The sequence below is a fragment of the Phlebotomus papatasi genome, chromosome 3 (genome assembly GCF_024763615.1).
Source record: "Phlebotomus papatasi isolate M1 chromosome 3, Ppap_2.1, whole genome shotgun sequence".
Lineage (NCBI taxonomy): Eukaryota > Metazoa > Arthropoda > Insecta > Diptera > Psychodidae > Phlebotomus > Phlebotomus papatasi.
The window spans coordinates 55,228,151-55,246,289 of record NC_077224.1 but is presented as its reverse complement, the minus strand read 5'-3'; the positions used below and the strand labels follow the sequence as shown (position 1 = coordinate 55,246,289).

The 18,139-nt window shown below is 34.0% G+C and overlaps 1 protein-coding gene across 1 annotated transcript in view; it reads right to left on the bottom strand.

Moving 5' to 3' along the window:
* The window catches only part of LOC129807679 (polypeptide N-acetylgalactosaminyltransferase 2), a 281,760-nt gene that overhangs the window by 11,208 nt on the left and 252,413 nt on the right, over window positions 1–18,139 (bottom strand). Inside the window, exons 5-7 of the mRNA XM_055857114.1 lie at window positions 12,282–12,349; window positions 3,673–4,360; window positions 168–337 (exon numbers count right to left, since the gene is read on the bottom strand). Coding sequence (XP_055713089.1) covers window positions 168–337; window positions 3,673–4,360; window positions 12,282–12,349 — 926 coding nt within the window. The remainder of the gene's footprint in view (window positions 1–167; window positions 338–3,672; window positions 4,361–12,281; window positions 12,350–18,139) is intronic.

Here is an 18,139-nt window from a genome sequence, read left to right as displayed (position 1 = left end):
TCATTTGGGTAAAAGGAATTTATCCACGAGGAAAATATTGTTCTTTTCTCGTTGTTCTTTTCTTCTGAGTGAAGAAATTTCAAAATTGAAAATTAGAAATTAAGATTATTTTCAAAATTGCTCTATATAGGGTACATAACGGTTTTTACTGGAATAAAGAAACTCACCAACTGTTCCATCAGTCAGATGACCCATTGTGTCTAAGCAGTAGGGGCCTTGTCTCAGACTTCCCAAGACTGTGGTTTCTGGCACCACTAGCTCTGGATAGACATTTTCCAGGTACCACTTGAATGGTTTGCACTGAAGCTTTCGTCTCAGTTCCATTCGGTCATCGATACTGCAAGCAAATACGATATAAGATTAATCGACTATCACTTTCAATATTCCCTCCAATCTCTTGGATTTTCTCACATGCTGAAGAATTTTTACGCATGAATTTCACGAAATGGTAATTTTTCACTTCTCTCTCTCCCCATTCACCCATCTTTTATGGCTTTATGCCCCTAGAGAGTGAGAGATGATTTCCGCACATGATGATAAATATTCGCCGCCTGGGACGTGAAATGTTGAAATCTTTCTTCTACAACACTCTCTCCCTGTCTATTACTATTGATAAGAAAAGTCTCGTTTGAGGTGCACTTTGACGGTTAAAAAATTGCTTTTAAATCTCGTTTTGCACTTTGCAACCTGGCAGAAAAGCATTAAAAATTGTACCTCATGCAGCCCAATATTGATGAGATCTTAAGCTCATTCTTTCATTTTCTGGGGTCCTTTTCCGTTCTTTTGCATCGTCATATCCTTAATTATTCCACTTTCCCACCCAAAAAAGCTTAGCGCCAGAAGTTCCCCCACGAGAGGCAATTAAAACTCTCGCCCATGTCACCAATGTCATGCAATTTAATTGCATTGGTGTGTTTATCGTGAACTTTTCTCATTTTCCCAAAGCACAAGAATTCACCGCGGAAGAACCTTTCTCACGGAAATTAAATTTTACGTCCGGAGTGTTAGAAGTTCAAAAAAAAAAGGAGAGTAGCTAGGCAATTAATATTTTGTGGGAATTGTTTGATTGGCGTGTGGGCTAAATTCCATCTTCACTTTCGCAGCCAATTGACGGGGAAAATATAGCCTGCGAAATGGCAAACAATTAATTGGATGGGTGAAAAAGTGTGTCATAAAGACACTTTATGGTGGCCGTCACGCTTGGAGAATTCTGAGGAACTCTCAAGAAGGATTTTTCCAGATGGGAAAATCATCAGGGGGTAAGCAATTACCGTCAGGGCGATTTTAAGTCAGAAGAACATTCATCAAGAAGAGCAAAAAGTTTATGGACTTTTTTTATATTAGGGTAGGAGTTTAAAACATTAGTCTGACTTCGTATATTTTGTATTTGCTTAAAAAAAAGCATTTGAAAAGGTTTTCAAGCTAGTCGTTAGAGCCCAATAGTCCTTGAATGCTTAACCTTCTCTCAAATATTTTTAATTTCTAAAGACCAAACAACAGTAATGAATGCAAAAGCTCTTCACATTTTTGTTATAAATTCACTGAAAAAAAGAGGGTGCGATTAACTTTTTTTCCTCGTAACTTTAACACTTTTTAGGTGTAAAACAACATTTTTTAATGTTAATTTTACACCTTTTAAAGGGTAAAATTAACATGAAAAAGGGTAACTTTATTCCCCAATACACCTAAAAACGGTAATATTTACACCGATTTCGGATCAATACTGCAGGGTAAAATTAACATTTCCACAATATTATTTTAAATTTTTCGAGAGAAATCCAAAAAAGTTAAAATAGCATTCCGGAAATGTTAATTTTACCCTGAATTATTGATCCGAAATCGGTGTAAATATTATGCTTTTTAGGTGTATTAGGGGTTAAAGTTACTCTTTTTCATGAAAATTTTACCTTTAAAAAGGTGTAAAATTAACATTAAAAAATGTTGATATATTTTTACATCTAAAAAGTGTTAAAGTTATGAGGAAAAAAAGTTAATCGCACCCCCGTTTTTTCTCAGTGTAATGTTATTAATCCTCATATCTGAAACCATGAGGATTTAGAGAATTTTAGTATAAAATTTGTGGTAAATCCGGTGGTGAATAATGGTGCTATTAATACTGAAAAGCGTTTTGAAATTGCAAAATAAAAATTAATATCTTTTTATGATGAAAAATTTATTAGCTCTCGTAAATGGAAATTATTAAATATTGAAACGATTATTAATAGGTAAAACTTAAATCATGAAAAAGTTTTACCAATTTTTGTCAAAAAATACTATTTTTATAGGTTTACATGACAATAAGCCATTTTAATTTGTAATAAATCAATTTAATTCAATATAAAATAGAATGTATATCAGTTTAATTTATTGATATATTTTTAAATGAATTTAGGTGATTGATATTAATTAGAAATTTCTCGAGATCTAAAAAATCTTACTCGATTTAAGATAGTCTAAGTCTTTCGGCAAAATTTTTCAATCAAGAAAATTTTATTAAATCAAAATTCACATTCTATTCTCTCTTAAATGTTTTGCATATGCATATTTCATTCTTTGGCACTCAAATTGAATTAAACTAAATTGAATTTGTTATGTGATGTTCAAAAGAAGAAGAAAAAGAAGAAGAGTATATGTACAGAAAATGAGATGGATATATGCAAATCGTTTCAGAATGACAAAGATATGAATTTTGATTTCATGAAATTTTCTTGGTCTAAATAAAAAATGTGCCAGAGCTATAAAAATAAAATTTGAGAATTATGCAGGATTATACAGTGGAACATTACGGTTTGCCTTAGAAGGAATATTGAGTAAACTGTTATTTATTTAGAGTACACACCTCCTTCCTGGTCGATTGAAATATTTATCAGCCTGATTCTACATATTTTCACAGAATTTAATTTTTATAATTCTCTACCCTGGCTTTCCTCAAGATAAAAGTGATATTTTAAATAACGATAGATAAAAACAGGGTTCAAAACATTTTATCAGAAATGATTCTTCCAGCCACACCTTTCAAATCAGAATAATGTTATTAAGTTCAAATTTTAGGGGAAGGGCTTGAGGCTTCGCACACACCATACCTTCAAACACTTCATATTTTTTCCATATTAATTTAATAAATCTGACTTAATTTTTCAGGAAGTGATTTAACACTAGCTATTAAATTATATTTGCCATAGGTAGGTTAGATTCATGAAATGAAAATGGGAAGAAATGAAGTGTTCGAAGCCAGAGATTGTACGAATCCTGAATACTTTTCTCTGCACTAAAATAAATAAATAAATAATCGATCCCAACCCTTTTAAGTTAATACTTAATTTTAGCATCCCAAAGAGAACTCTTCAGAGATTTGTCCTATGGTCTTGGTTTTAGTTCTATTCCTACAAGTGTATCGCCAGAAACCCAATTTGATCTTCCTCCCACAACGTTTTATTTACTTTATTCTTTGCAGATTTCTCTCCCGAATTATACATTTAAGTGTTGTTCTCTTTGAAATGATTGAATGGGCTCTTTTCCTTGGACCATTATTATTTTAGAAAGATCTACATTGAACCAGGAATATTTATAAAATTTTAATCGGAAAAATATTTACTAACTAAAGTCTTAGTTTTTTGCAATACTTTATAATATTTAAAAGAAAATCACACATTTTAGAGCTCTTGTACTTACTTTCCGAAAGCGATGTTCTTAGCTAGAGGAACTGAAGCGTAGTAGTACTGTTTGTAGTCATCCATCCAAACTTCGGCAGCTCGCCGTGTATTCCTCGCGAAGACATTTCCACTGCCTCCGGGGAAAGTGTAAGGATGCCTCTTGCGGAAGACATGACCAACTCTGCTACAGGGGATGATCTCAAGGCTACCACCACATTGCCATACCCTGAAGCTAATTTCGAGATTTTCCCCACCCCAGACATCCATTTTGGTGTCATATTTCCCTAACCGTTCAAAGTACATTTTGTCAATCACAAAGAGACCACCTGCAATCATTGGGGTCCTTATGGCCTCAGTAGGATCCTTGAGGCGAGCCTGTCTTTCATTCGGATTGAGGTATTCCCATTTGAACACGAGGTTCCAGTCGAAACCTCCACGCAGATCTGCTGATGCTCCAATGTACTGGAATGTGTCCATACTTATGACATCGATTACAGGGCAGACCACTCTTGAAGGATTCTGAGCTACTCGTTCAAGTAAGGGTTCCAGCCAGTTCTCATTGCACTCGCAATGACTGTCTAAGAAAGTTAAGACATTGGCTATGGCAGCATCTGCTCCACGAACACGAGATCTCACAAGGCCTTCCCGTTTGTCATTTCTTATCACCCGGACCTTGTTAATCTTGGCCAGCTCGAGACCATCTTCAGCTGTTGAAAAAAATATTAAGAGTTACTGTAACACTGTTCTCAGTCCTAAGGCTTAGGTAGTCCTTAGGCTTAGTCTTGGGTTAGGACTAAATAGTAAGGACAAGATCTCTAAGATTCTAAGTGCTAAGATTTTCAAAAATAACTAAAATTGGTTGTTATTTATAATATCTAAATCTCCAGAAACTGGTCTTAATCTTAAGTCTAAAACCCATGTAAGGGTTGATTGATAATGCGTCTTTATCTTCACAATCGTTTTTTCTTCACACCATAAAAATCATCTGTTAATTTCCCAGATTCAAAGGATGTAAAATTCTTATATTTTTCTAATCCAACCCTACCACCCTGAGATTATCACCACAGAAACATATCCGTGTATCCGCAGGGAATGTATACACCTCCAAGATTAAGAAAAACCACAACTGAGGCAGAAAAAGGGAAAGATCAATCATCTTGTCGCTCTTAATGGAAGTGACACCGATAGGAATCACCTCGAATCTTCCCCAAAAAGTGAGACCTAAGGGAAGAAATGTATGTTTTCTAGTAAATTCAAATACCTCATACTTTGAGATATTTCAAGTATTAGTCTTTTCTTCCCTCTACGCCATCCGCCTTTTTTGCTCTTCTCTCTTTTTTTTCGGGGGTAGCATAATTATTTTGCATAAAAAATCGTTTCTGGTTTATCTCAACTGTCGCGTGTAACTCTTGGGAAATGGAGAAAATTTTACTTTAAGCTTTCAAGAGGATTTCCTAAATTCGTTTTTTCAGGGAAAATTTCATGGTTTGTTTTTGAAAACATAAAGCTGGCACGCTGGAAGGCCTTGCTGTAAATGGGGGAAAAATTTTTTGGGATAGCAATGCAAAGGATTGCAATATTGACGCAATCTTCGAGCATATTTTTAATATTGTATTTGGCATAGCATAACCCTTCCACACCCTTCAATTTCTCACTCAATCTAATTAACCCTAATACCAAAATATGCTTTTGCATGGAGATTAACAATGAAGTCACCGGCTTAAATAAATAATTTCCATAAATAGTAGATCACACAGGGGTTGAATGATGTGAAAATAACCTGCGAAAGTTTCATGCTAAAGGGAAACAGTTCCTCCATCATAAATTCTGGAGGGGTTCTCCAAGTATGGGGGTGGGTGAGATTATCGCAGAATCCTTTTTCACACTCTCACCCTAATTTTTCACAAATGTTATCTCGTGGCTCGTGTGACAGGCCAGCACAGAGGATATGGGTGCCAGGCCCCCCAAAAAGTGATTTGAACTTTTTTGCCTGCGGTCGACAACGAATGAAATCCATACAAATTCCAAACGATATGCGTATGCCGTTTAAATTCAAGAGAAGTTCCGTTGGGGGTACGGGTGACTCGTGATTGAGAGATTGATTCCAAAGTCAACCGAGTGTGATGAGGTTTTTCTATGTCACTGCCATTTTATATACCATTCTCTCACCCATTTAGACGTCGCTTCTTTCTGCCACTCTGCACATTTGATTGGCATCCCAAATAGCTCCTACTCGGCAAAATGGTAAATTATTTTGGCATGCGAGGGGTTGAAATATGACATTATGAGATTTCTAATTTACACTAGAACTCAGGCACGCGTTTAGAACAACAAGAGGAGGACAATTGAAAAAAGCAATGGGTGTCATCAGGCTAAGGAAGTCATGAAATTTTGCCCATATTCTGGAGTATTTCAGCGTAGGGGCAGTTTTATATATTGTTTATCTTGCTTTCTAAGGTATCTAAATGATCTAAATTGTTTATATAAAAGTTTAGTCGAAATAAAAGCATCCCATGCTTTGCTAAGTACTTTAACTCGTGATTTAGACGTTACACCTTAAAAGTATTTTCGCATGTTTTACAGTTTATCGGTTCTCAATCGGATTTGAACCGATGATAAAAATTAATTAACGCTTATGAACTGGTTCATTACCCGCTCAGAACCGATTGTAACCGATTCGTCGGAAATTCTCAAACCTTTTTAACGAATTCAAGAATGATGCCATTTGATACAGAAATACGCTCTCTAATGCCTTTTAAACCTTTAACCTTGAAAATCCGTTATCAGAAATGATTACACGTTATTTTCGTATATGGATGAAAAGCCTCCTGGAGTGGAATTCTTTAACGCTCTGGCAATGCCATATGACAAATTGGGTTCGAATCTTAGGAGAGCTTTTTCGAAAATGCGATTCAGTAGCTGTGGCATTGCCATTTCAGCTCACGTGGAATTGTCAGAAGTCACATATTTGAGATTTCTGGCAATTCAAATGACAATGAAGTTTGTTAAACAAATCAACCAAGGCGTAACTGTATTTTCATAAAATCATCAAGTAAAGGGATTTCATTAAAAAATCAATGAATTGCATTTTCGAACTCATATGATTTGACAAAAAGAGCTCGATTGACATTTTTCGAACTCACGCGTGATAATGTCACGAAAATTACAGAATTCCCCTACTGAACAACCTTTAAAACGTATCCAAGAATGAAAAAAATACACGATGTTATTCTTGTTCGAAAATTTGAAACTGAATTGCGAATTTTCAAACTAAATTTTCGCAGAATCTTGGCAATTTTTATAAAATACTAAAAAGCTGTCTAGGAAGTTGCTCAGTGATTATGAACAAAATTAATAACAAGATAGAAATATTATGAATATCTCTGCTTTGTTTTCCCTACAACAAAGTGAAGACTGGCGCATGTTGACACTTTCTAGATCAGAGGCGTCCAAGAACCGTTGAAACCGAATAAACGTCAAATAAAACATGTACGTCGATGGTCAAAACGCTACCAGAACAAACTTATTTTGACGTTTATTCGGTTTCAACGGTTCTTGCACCCCTCTACTCTGGATACTTTGAAATTCGAACAGGAATACGGTACATTCAAAGCAGCTGTGAGAGTTTGGAGAGTGTCGCAGGTTATTTTCGATTTCGAATTTCTTCCTATATTCTTAATTTATTTTTGAGATTACATATAGGGGAGACTGGGGCAAAACTTGTCAAAACGCATATTTAATTCTTTGACGAGCTCTGAGAAAACTTAAACGTTTTATAATTAGCATATTCTTATAGGAAATTTACTGCTCTACAACATTTCAGAAGACTTTTTTTCTCTATCTCGAAAGAAATGTGATTTTCGAATCATTTTCTAAAAGTCGATTTTGTGGAGATTTCCAAAATTGCTGGGTCAAATTTTGTCGGTCTTCGGATAATTTATGACGTTTTACTTTCGTTAACGTTAAAAATATCAAATAGTCATATTTTATAGGAAATTTATTCCTCTACAACTTTGTCGAAGATAATTTTTCTCTATCTCAACGAGAAATGTGCTTAAATTGAGCTAATCAATATTGATATTTTCTGTAAGACAAAATATTCCAAAAATAGGATTTAAAATTTAATTATTTTTTATTTTACATAATCCTTCCTCGAATCCCTTGAAACTTTGTAAGTTTAAGAAGGTTCATGATGGCTATCTGTAATAAAAATTTCAAGCCTCAGTCTCTTTTTTTTTAGAAAATAGTGAATATTGAAATTTTCTTTTTGACAAATTTTTGCCCCAATTTCCCCTACGTTACAGAAAATTCAAAATTTGATTGCTCAATCCTATCGTTTATACCTGTGGATCACTAGATGTTGTGATATACTAAAAAGTTGTAGATTTTTAATAGTTTATCAATTATTGGCAATTAAATCAGGGGTTTGCAACCGTTTCAGGATTTACTTTTAAATATCTCATATTTCTGGGGAGGTGTCTATGGGATCAATTTGCTTTAAACCACCGGGTACAACCGAATAAAACTTTAGAGTATTCCAAAACAACCTTTATTATTCCCAGAACTCTGGTAACACAATCACTGTTTTAGTGTGGAATATTTGAACGTATCCATTGACATTTATAAACCCCCTAAAAAGGCACCCCTAATCCCATATTTCCAACAGGTAATTGTTGGATTTTCAGTAGTATCCCGTCACGCAATAATCTTTGTGTTTTGAGAATGAACATGCCATTTTGCAAAGTGCTTTGATGTTTTCCATTGGAATACCAAATGAGATTTTCAAGTGGTGGAGAATGGGCTGGAAAGCCTGAATAATTGGCATTGGAGGGTTGATGCGTGACAACATTTCAACGGACACCAAAATAGCCTTCCGGAATACCGTGCCGCACCATCCAGGCCATTTTCAGGCAATGTTTCTCATGAATTAGCCCACAAACCGCGTGCCTTTTTATCGCCCCTTTTCTCTGGATTCAAAAACAAGAGAATATGCAGAATAGGGAATGCTCTGTCTTGAGGGTGTGGAGAAGACACCCTTCTGCCTTGTAAATTTACGAGGGTACACCATTTTAATTAAAGAGGATATAAGAGTGTTTTAATTTGTTTATACAAACTTTTATTATTAAATTTGAAAGTGAAATGAAAATTTTGAAACTCCATGAACCAGCAACATATTAGGGATGACACCATTTTGCCCCAGAGACCGGAATTCTCTCCATCTCGGGTGATTATCATTTTTGGAGGTGAGGAAAAAGGCTCTATGGCATCATCGTTAAGAGAGGCACAAAGTGCTGCTAGAAAATTTGGTGCTCATGTTGGCAAATTTCGGCGACAGATGGACGAAAGGGTTGCAAGCTAGCGAGAAGATGTTGCAACACTCTCACAATAGACCAAATTAGGTCAGATTCGAAAGCAAAAATTTTCAAATATAGATTATTTTAGGAATAAATTAAATCGTACATTTAACCCTCGAACGGTCTGGCAATAAATAAGAAATGGTGACTTTCTCTTATCAGGTTAAGAAGTAGAAATCAAGAAAATACCAAGTGAAATTTTCTCAATTAAGTATTAACGTATTAACCTTATAGTATTTATATATTATTAAAATTATCCTGTATTAAAGTTATGTTTGTTTTAGAAGTGTGAGTATTATCCTTGATTTAGAAATAGTATTTTATGATAGATCTGAGAAAATTTCTTCATCTTTTAAGATATAAGGTAAAGTGTCCTCACTCGATCGGTGGGTCAATTTTTGAATGTTTGATGATCAATTTCTCTGAAATTGTCACTGATTCGTATTATATTTATGGAATAATTGACAATGTTAGATCATACGCTAAATGCTACAGCAAATATAAATAAATTGAATAAATAAATCTACCTGTCGAGACGAGGAACTGGTCGAGTGAGGGCACTTTACCTTATTTGTTTATCTGTGATTCTTTCACAGTCATAATCACTGCCTTTCTGCATTATAGACAAACATAATGACGCAATTCTCTACAGCAGAGATGTTCAAAAACCGTTGAAATCGAATTAACGTCAAAATAAGTTTGTTATAGTAGCGTTGTGATCATTGACGTACATGTTTCATATGACGTTTATTCGGTTTGAACGGTTTCTTGCACACCTCTGCTTTACAGGATATATTTTATATTGGATGATTCGATAATGAGCAACCGGGTTTCATGAGATGGATTTTAAAGTACTATAGAACCCATTAATAATTAAGTTTCATCTGTATTGCAGTTTAATTAATTATTACGATTATTACAATATATACATATATATGTATACATACAATATATATAATAAGGAAAGGACAATATTTTGAATGAAATAATACTTTCTAATTTTCTTTAATAAAACTTGAATTTTCACAAAAAACAAAAACAGCGAGGACCTTTTTTGTACATCCAATACAACTTTTAGAATTTATAAACGACTAAAGCGGAAGATTTTTTTTTAGAACAAATCATAACCCTATCTATTTTTTTCTGTAATTTTTTCACATTTTCCTCATACATTCATGAATATTTTTGAAATTCATGAAAAGGATTGAATGTAGGGACATGTCGCCTGTGCAGAAGTATCTCCTGAAAAATGACATAGGGGGAACTGGGGCAGTAGTAATCTGGGGTAGTTGTAAACACTGTGATTTTTTTCATTAATTTTAAGACTCCAGAGGATAAAACCCATAAGCATTCATAGATACCATGGGGATGTATGTCCACAGAAGAATTGGTCAATAAAATCCTAATACTTTAAAAATAAAAATCATTTTTCCCGAAAATGTTGATATTTCAATTATTTTGGTCATTTGGATTTCCACCTGGAAATTAAAAATTGTGTAAAATAATCGAAATGTAGCAATACCAGTTCTTTCCTACATCTTTTAGGATTATATTTATGGATTTACTAGACAAATTGAGATTATCATTATTTCAAAAGAATTAATAATTGGTCAGAAAACAGCATTTGGGGTAGATGTAACCAGGCAATTTCAATTTCACAAAATGAGTAGGTAAAAGAGCGGGAAATTGACCTTCATGCGAAATATCTATAATTCATAGATTATGAAAAAAATTGGTGGCGCTGTGTTCAATAAAAAGTCACATGATATCAAAATATGGGGAAAATCCATTGAAAAATGTCTTTGATATGCATGCTTTTAGTTTTTTTGCTATTTTAATTATTCTTTGTAAAAAGTGTCGTGATTTTTTGAAAAATATACAGTCTTTATATATCTCTTAAGTAATTAAAATAATCGAGAGTGGTGCAAAGTTAATTTCAAGAGTGGGAAAAAAGGTGTTTACATCCTCCCCAGAAAGTGGTTACTTCTACCCCAGGTATTTTGTGAAAAGAGAAAAATGCACAGGGACACAAATTTTATTTTTATGGAAAACTCAATTGTTTTCCAGCATCCGCATTACCCTCGACGAATTGCCTATACCCAAGGGTAAAACATGAGCTAAAAAATATTTTCCAAAATATTCCGAATTGGAAATCCAAAATTCTTTAGTTTTCGAGATTTTGGATTTTCGGAATTTTGACCCATTTGTGATTTTGACTTTTCGAGATTCTGACTAATTCAATACTTTGGCTATTCGGAATTTCGACCCGTTCGGGATTTGGCGTTCGCGATCTTAACCGGCACCGGTTAAAGACACACAACAGGAGGGGAATTCGGTAACGCTCTGGCAATGCCATATGACAAATTGGGTTCGAATCTTAGGAGAGCTTTTTCGAAAATGCGATTCTGTAGCCGTGACATTGCCATTTCAGCTCACGTGACATTGTCAGAAGTCACACATTTGAGATTTCTGGCAATACAAATGACAATGAATTTTGTTAAATAAATCAACCAAGACGTACTGTACATCAAGTCAAGGGAGTTCATTAAAAATTGAAAGAATTGCATTTTCGAACTCATAAGATATGACAAAAAAAGTTCGAATGGCATTGTCAGGTTTCGAACTCACGCGTGACAATGCCACAAAAATACAGAATTCTCCTACAGGATTCAGAAAATACCAGGTGTTTCCCGTATCCCGAAAACATCCATTTTATTACAATGCAATGCTCAATGGCTTAAAAATGCAATTATTTTGAATAGAAACTATACTGGCATAGCAGTCATAGGCGAAATTTAAGAATCTCATTAAGACCGGTTAAACCATTTTCGAGAAATAAAATGACAATGTTGTGAATTTTCAGAACGTTATCATTTATTTTTTGGTTATTGAATTACTTTTAAGAATGTTACAAGAAGTGTTTTGGTATTTTTGGTTCCTTTTCATTGATCTTTTATAAACTCTTGTATCAAATGTATTCAAAAGGCCTTTTCCAAAAAATGCAAAAATTAAGGATTTTTTATAATAGAACTGACAATATATTTGATTGATCTTAGTTAATCCACGAAAAAAATTATTTAAATTTTCCTCTATAGTATAGGTACAAAAACAAGATTACAGTATCGATAATTTTATGTTTTCAATTTTCCCTAAGTCTACGAACTTTCAACTCTGTCGGAAAAGCAGATTAAGGCTCAAAATCCCGAAAAAATCATGGTTGAAAAAATTTTATTGAGAAAAGTAAATGAGGTAGAAAAAAGTGTGGGATACTTACGATGATCGCTGAAGTCATCAACCAAAATTATCTCTTTGATCAAATGTTCTGGACTTCGGTTGAGTACACTGCCAAAGAAAAGAAAAACAAAGATACAGTATAGAATGGAAGTTCTTAGGGGGTTGAGGATGGTGCTGACAAAAAAAAGAATAAGGAGTCATAAGAAAAATTACTCTGTAAAAATTTTCTCCTTTTCCACCACTTTCACACGCAAACTCCGTAGAAACGTGACCTCATTGAGGCATTTTACACTTCTCTGCCTTCACTTTCTTTCCTCTTCAGAGGACAATTGGAAGCTTCTGGATGGTTTTCTTATGGGGTGATTTGTTTTTGGGGATGGGGTGTGAGCTTTTGAGGTGATTCTCAGACGATGGGGATATTTTGAGGATTTCATTGAGACTTTCATCAAAAGCCGTCGAGCTTTCGTTGGAGATTACGACAAGATTAGGCGTGATTCGGTGATTTGGTGCCAAAAATCCCGGAAGAAAACACAACCAAGCCATTGATTGCTGAATGATTGTCCCCCTTTTTGTTGGTATGAGCAAGTTTAGGACCAACAGAAGAAGAAAAAAAATTAACGAAGATGGTGCTCTTACGCAGAGATAGCAAAAGTACACCACACAGTGCTATTAAAGTGCGTAAGTGTCGTAACATAAACAGCACATGGAAGACAAACGGAAGAATGACGGAGTTTCTACCCACGAGAGCCCACTCTCCGTTACCATCCCCCAAGAGACCAGGATGTGCTTTAAAAGTTCCACTGGAATTAGGAGCGACGTCGTTTGTGAAATCTTTTAAATTTATATTTTCGCAAAATGACAAAATAAAGTGTGGTGGTGGGTTTTGAAATGTATTTTAGCATGGGTTGCTCTTACAGCACGCTCCAGCTTCATGCTTCGCCCGAATGCCCAGCAAAACCACCCCCAAGTTATATTTGTGCAAGAAGACTTCGAAAAATATGATGGACATTTTGAAAATTTCAAAGTTTCATTTCATTTCATAAAGCTCAGAAGTAAATAATTAAGAGGTTTGTGCAGTTCCATCAAGGTCTATTCGACCAAAATGGAGAATTAATATTTTCCTTTCCTCTTGGTTAATTAAAAATATTTAGCAAAATTTTTATTATATAATATTTTTATAATCACTAGAGTCCTCCAAATTCAAACGCTTGGGTTGGGGGTATGAGTGACATCTCTCATTCTGATTTGAGAGACTGTACTATAATTATTGTCACTAAATTCTCTTCATCCTTCCTCATGATCTAAACGGTCTCAGGCAAATGCTCGAAAATACTTATTCCATTAATCTGGCGGTAGAGAATCAGATATATGCAATCGAGATAGAATCTACATTTCGTCGGTTGTGTCTACCTTTGTCGTATCTGCATTTGTATTGTATCTGCATTTGGTGCAAGCTACAATACAGACGTCCCCTCTTGCGTGAAATGCTGACACAAAAGAAATGCAGATACGACAGAGGTAGACGCAACCGACGATTTGTCTACTTCACCCGAAAGAATTGTTGAAACTTTTGTAAAAAATATGCATTATTGTTTAATAATCGCCCACTAGTTACACAATCTTTGTAGGGGGCGTGGCTTGTTTTTTAAAGCAGGGAGTTCTAAACCCCATACTTAATTACAATGTTAGCAATGATTTTCTAGTGGATTTTTTGTATTAGGGTAAGTGTGCCAAATTCCGGCCAGCTTGTAAGTTCGGACACATTTTTTGTTCCTCGAATTTCATTGAATTTTTAGATTTTGCATACTCTAGAAATAATACAATGAAAAAAATAACAAAAAATGTCGCTTCGACGAACAAGATGATCTAAAAAAGACATTAGAAAAATTCCAGAAGAGCAAGGAATTGTGAAAATGAAGGTGGCCGAAATAGGCCCCAAATGTAATGTCTGCATTTTTATGCATTTTATAATGTATTAAGAGTGAATTTAGAGAAAATAAAAACTATAGACTGCCTACATGGTTCCAAGGAACACTCCTTATAAGAAAGTTACAAATAAATTCAATTTGTATTAAAAATATTACATTTCAAACATAAGACTTTGGCGCTTGCATGCAACTTTGCCGAAATATGGTACACTTACCCTATATATTACCTTCTTAACAAGTTTTGAAATTAAAAAAAAATAGTCGTAGGTCATTACTGAAACGGACCTAATTAACATTTTCAATTTTCGTTTTACAACATTTTTGATTTTTTCATGCAATTGTTGGCAAAATTTCAAACTTTTCAACTGAAAATGAATTGCATGAAATTTTAAACCAAGAAAGTTTATTCTATCTGCAGTAAACTTTGCACTCGTGCTCTTTACCATCCAACTAACTTATGTGCAACCAAAAGACAAACAGCAAAATGATAACGAGGTGGTACCATAGCACTCCCTTAGTATATCCCCCCTTCAATAACGCAAAGAGCTCGAAGCATGAGGTGAGAAAAGATGTAATTCCCAGAGATCCAGGCTATATTTGAGAACTTTTCTCCAATTATCTCATCGACTTCCCGACTTATATTAATTTCCAGGAAAGAAAATACCTAAACAACTTTGGAAAACATCTCAGCAAGTAATTAATTGGGATGCAGAAGGATGGTTTGTGATTTTTCTACATCAACAGTTTTTGTGGAAATATTTCAAAGGCAAAAAAGCAGAACTTCAGCTTCAGGAATATTTCACAAAATGTTAAACTCTCATTTTTAACGTTATTGAATTGCAAATTAATGTATTCCCAATGTCCAGAAATAAACCTATTGAGAGCCAAATGATGCTATTATTGAAATTTAACTATCTTTTACTCTTTTTTTACAGCAAAAAAAATAAAAACCATTTGAAATTCTGTTGGAAAATTTAATACTGCAATTACGGTAGGATAATTATTTTTCACATATCTTTTGTATGATGGGAAGGGAAGTTTTGCAAAGAGGATTTATAAAAAATTCAACCAACGAATAAATTGGCAATTGAGAGGTACGTTAATTGTTAATTATATTCAATTTAATGGAGAAAAAATGAAAACTATTTTTTTTTTGTAATACTTTTGTTAATGGACATGGAAAAAGACATAAATAACCACGAGAGAGACTTTTTTTTAGTAACTTTAATATTGATCTTTTTTTTGTAATTTTGAATTGCAAAGCTCCCCATTTAAATTCTACGAATGGTACCACGGATAGCAAGGATCATACATTAGGAATCATATGTTTGTTACGATGCCCATTTCTATTGATAGAGGCTTTAAAAACTCTTGCAAATATTTTTAGAAATTAGGAAATTTGATTTCAGTAAGGTAAACTACAGATGGAAGCAAAATGATTAAGGTCTATGAAAAGGAATTCAGAGTTGAGTAAAGAGAGCTTTTGAGATACCCGTAGATCCACACCCAAAGACCCGTTAAACGCATACTATCAATCTCTGATATAGACCTATTGATAACAGCCCCAAAGATCCAGGCTGAGCCACGTACGGAGAGCAAACAGGTTCTTTCTATTCGCGATATTCGACGAAGACTGCATAAAATGGGAAAGAAGAGGAGAATTGCCAAGAAAATTCCCATTCGCAGTAAGATCATTATGCAGAAAAGACTTCAATTCTATATGGGCCACGTTTTCAAAGGCCTGGGAAATCTCAAAGTCTTTGCAAAAAATCAAAATCACCGCTAAGAAACCTCATTATTTGAATGATTTGGAGAAGATCATCCTTGTTACATGACCTCTTTTTACACAAGACGAGTGTAAGAAGCTTTATCTTTCCATGCTTGAACGAATTACTAAATTTTCTCGCAAGAAGTTGGAATATTAAATATTACTGAGACCGTAACAAACTTTTGACCGATAAATTGTTGCATTATTTCTTAAAAGTAATTTAATTAGAGTAATAAAATTTTTTTTTTCGAAATCCATAATTAGAAAGAGTAATAACTATAAAATGCAATATAATCAAAAAAAATAATTTTTAAAAAATATTTACAATACTTTTTCAAAGTCATTTTTAATAGAAATGAGCACCGTAAAAAAAACTTATAATACCTAGTTCAGGTGCTTTACAACTAATGCAATGCATCTTACACAAGTTAATTGGTAAAAACTTGCGAATATTTTTCCAAAATTAGTTTTATAATTCATTTTTTTTATATTCATAAATAACAGTGTTTATAATATTCAAATGTTTCAGAGTTTTTGACTATTTATATTTCGTTATAAAATGTAATTAACAGTTTTATTTTTAAAGCAAGAATGGGATAAATTAATCATACACTTAGTTCCTGTTTTTTTTTTAAATTTATTTATAAAATTAAAAATCCAAATAATTCCGCATCGCTATTGCAAAATCATTTTCGGTCAGTAAATTAGCACCTTTATCGGTACAAAAATTTAAATTAGTCATAAAATAAATTGGAAATTCATAGAAAAAAATTATTTTCGGTAAAATAATCTATCATTTTGTTGACTAAAAAACTAAAAAGTGATCAATAAATTCATTTACATTAAACAAATTATAACAAGTTGCTTTATGACTTCATTTTTTTCTTTTTCAATTTTTGTCCATTTCGAATTTAAAATTAAGGAGGCACTCAATAAGTCAAGTGATTGAGTAGGGTAAAGTGGTACAAGTTGGACAATGGTACAATTTGGACAGGACTTTTTGTCTTGATAAATTTAGTACTTCATTTTTATTTGTATATTTTTAGTGCTTTAGTTTTTTAATTTGGTTCCTTGTGCTTAAAAACATATTTTGTACTGTATTTATCAAGAAAGAAGCCATGTCCAACTTGTACCGGCAAATTGTCCAACTTGTAACACTAATTCCTAATTATATCACTTTACCCTACTTGTTCTTATGTTGCAAGAAACGACAATGGTCGATGTAACTAACGATTTTTCCAAATCTCATAATGTTAATATTTAATAGTGCGCGAAAACCAATTATGAACAATTTTCAAAATACCTTAAAGATATTCCAAATTGATTTTACATTGAAACACCTTATTTCTCAAAGAGAGGAAGCATAAGATGACTTGTGTAACCTTGAAGTTGGTTAAATAAATTTGTGAATTAAAGAGCCTTATGGCCTTCTTATAATATATGGGAGTTAATTAACTTTAGCAAAGTGATGGCGAAAGTTGAAAATTTACTTGTAGGAGCAGATACTGCCTTCGGCGTCTAAGGATGAGTTATTGATGTTTGCAGAGCGGTATTTGTGCGTTCGACAGTCACCTTTCCATGTCAATATTTGCACGTTAATCCAGTGATGAATTAGAAACTTTTTTACCGCTACTTGTGCGCTCAATTAAATTTCTACGCGCGAGGAATATCATCCTCTCAAGGCTTGGGGTTTGGGGTTGCGCTTCAGCTGAACTGGTGTGCTTGACTTCATGACGAGTGGAAGCTTCTGGCAGGGAATCCACAGGGTGGGGATCTAGGGGTGCGGTGAGAGCTTTTGAGAAAAGGGTGAACAAGCCCTAATGACAAGAGTGGGCAAATGCGGCATCCTCACGTTGGTATCCACTCGCTCCATTTGGTATTTGCTGTTTTGTTATGCAAATAAATGGGCTAGAGTTTAGGGGGTTGAGGATCTCTGGGAATTGGGTGCCGCAAGTCAGAACAGTAGCAGGCGTAGTGTGGCTACTTTGGTTTTGCAGATACCCCATTTAATGTGCTCCCCATTACCACCCTACAACCCCACTTTCCAAACCGAATATGTGCTTATGCAAAATCAGCGTGAATTTAGTCAGAACTATCGATCTAAACTCATTACACTGTGAGAAAAAGAAATGTTGTAAGATTTTATAATTAGTTGTGATTATGAGAAATGTCACCTAAACCAAAATGACCTATATCTGTTTT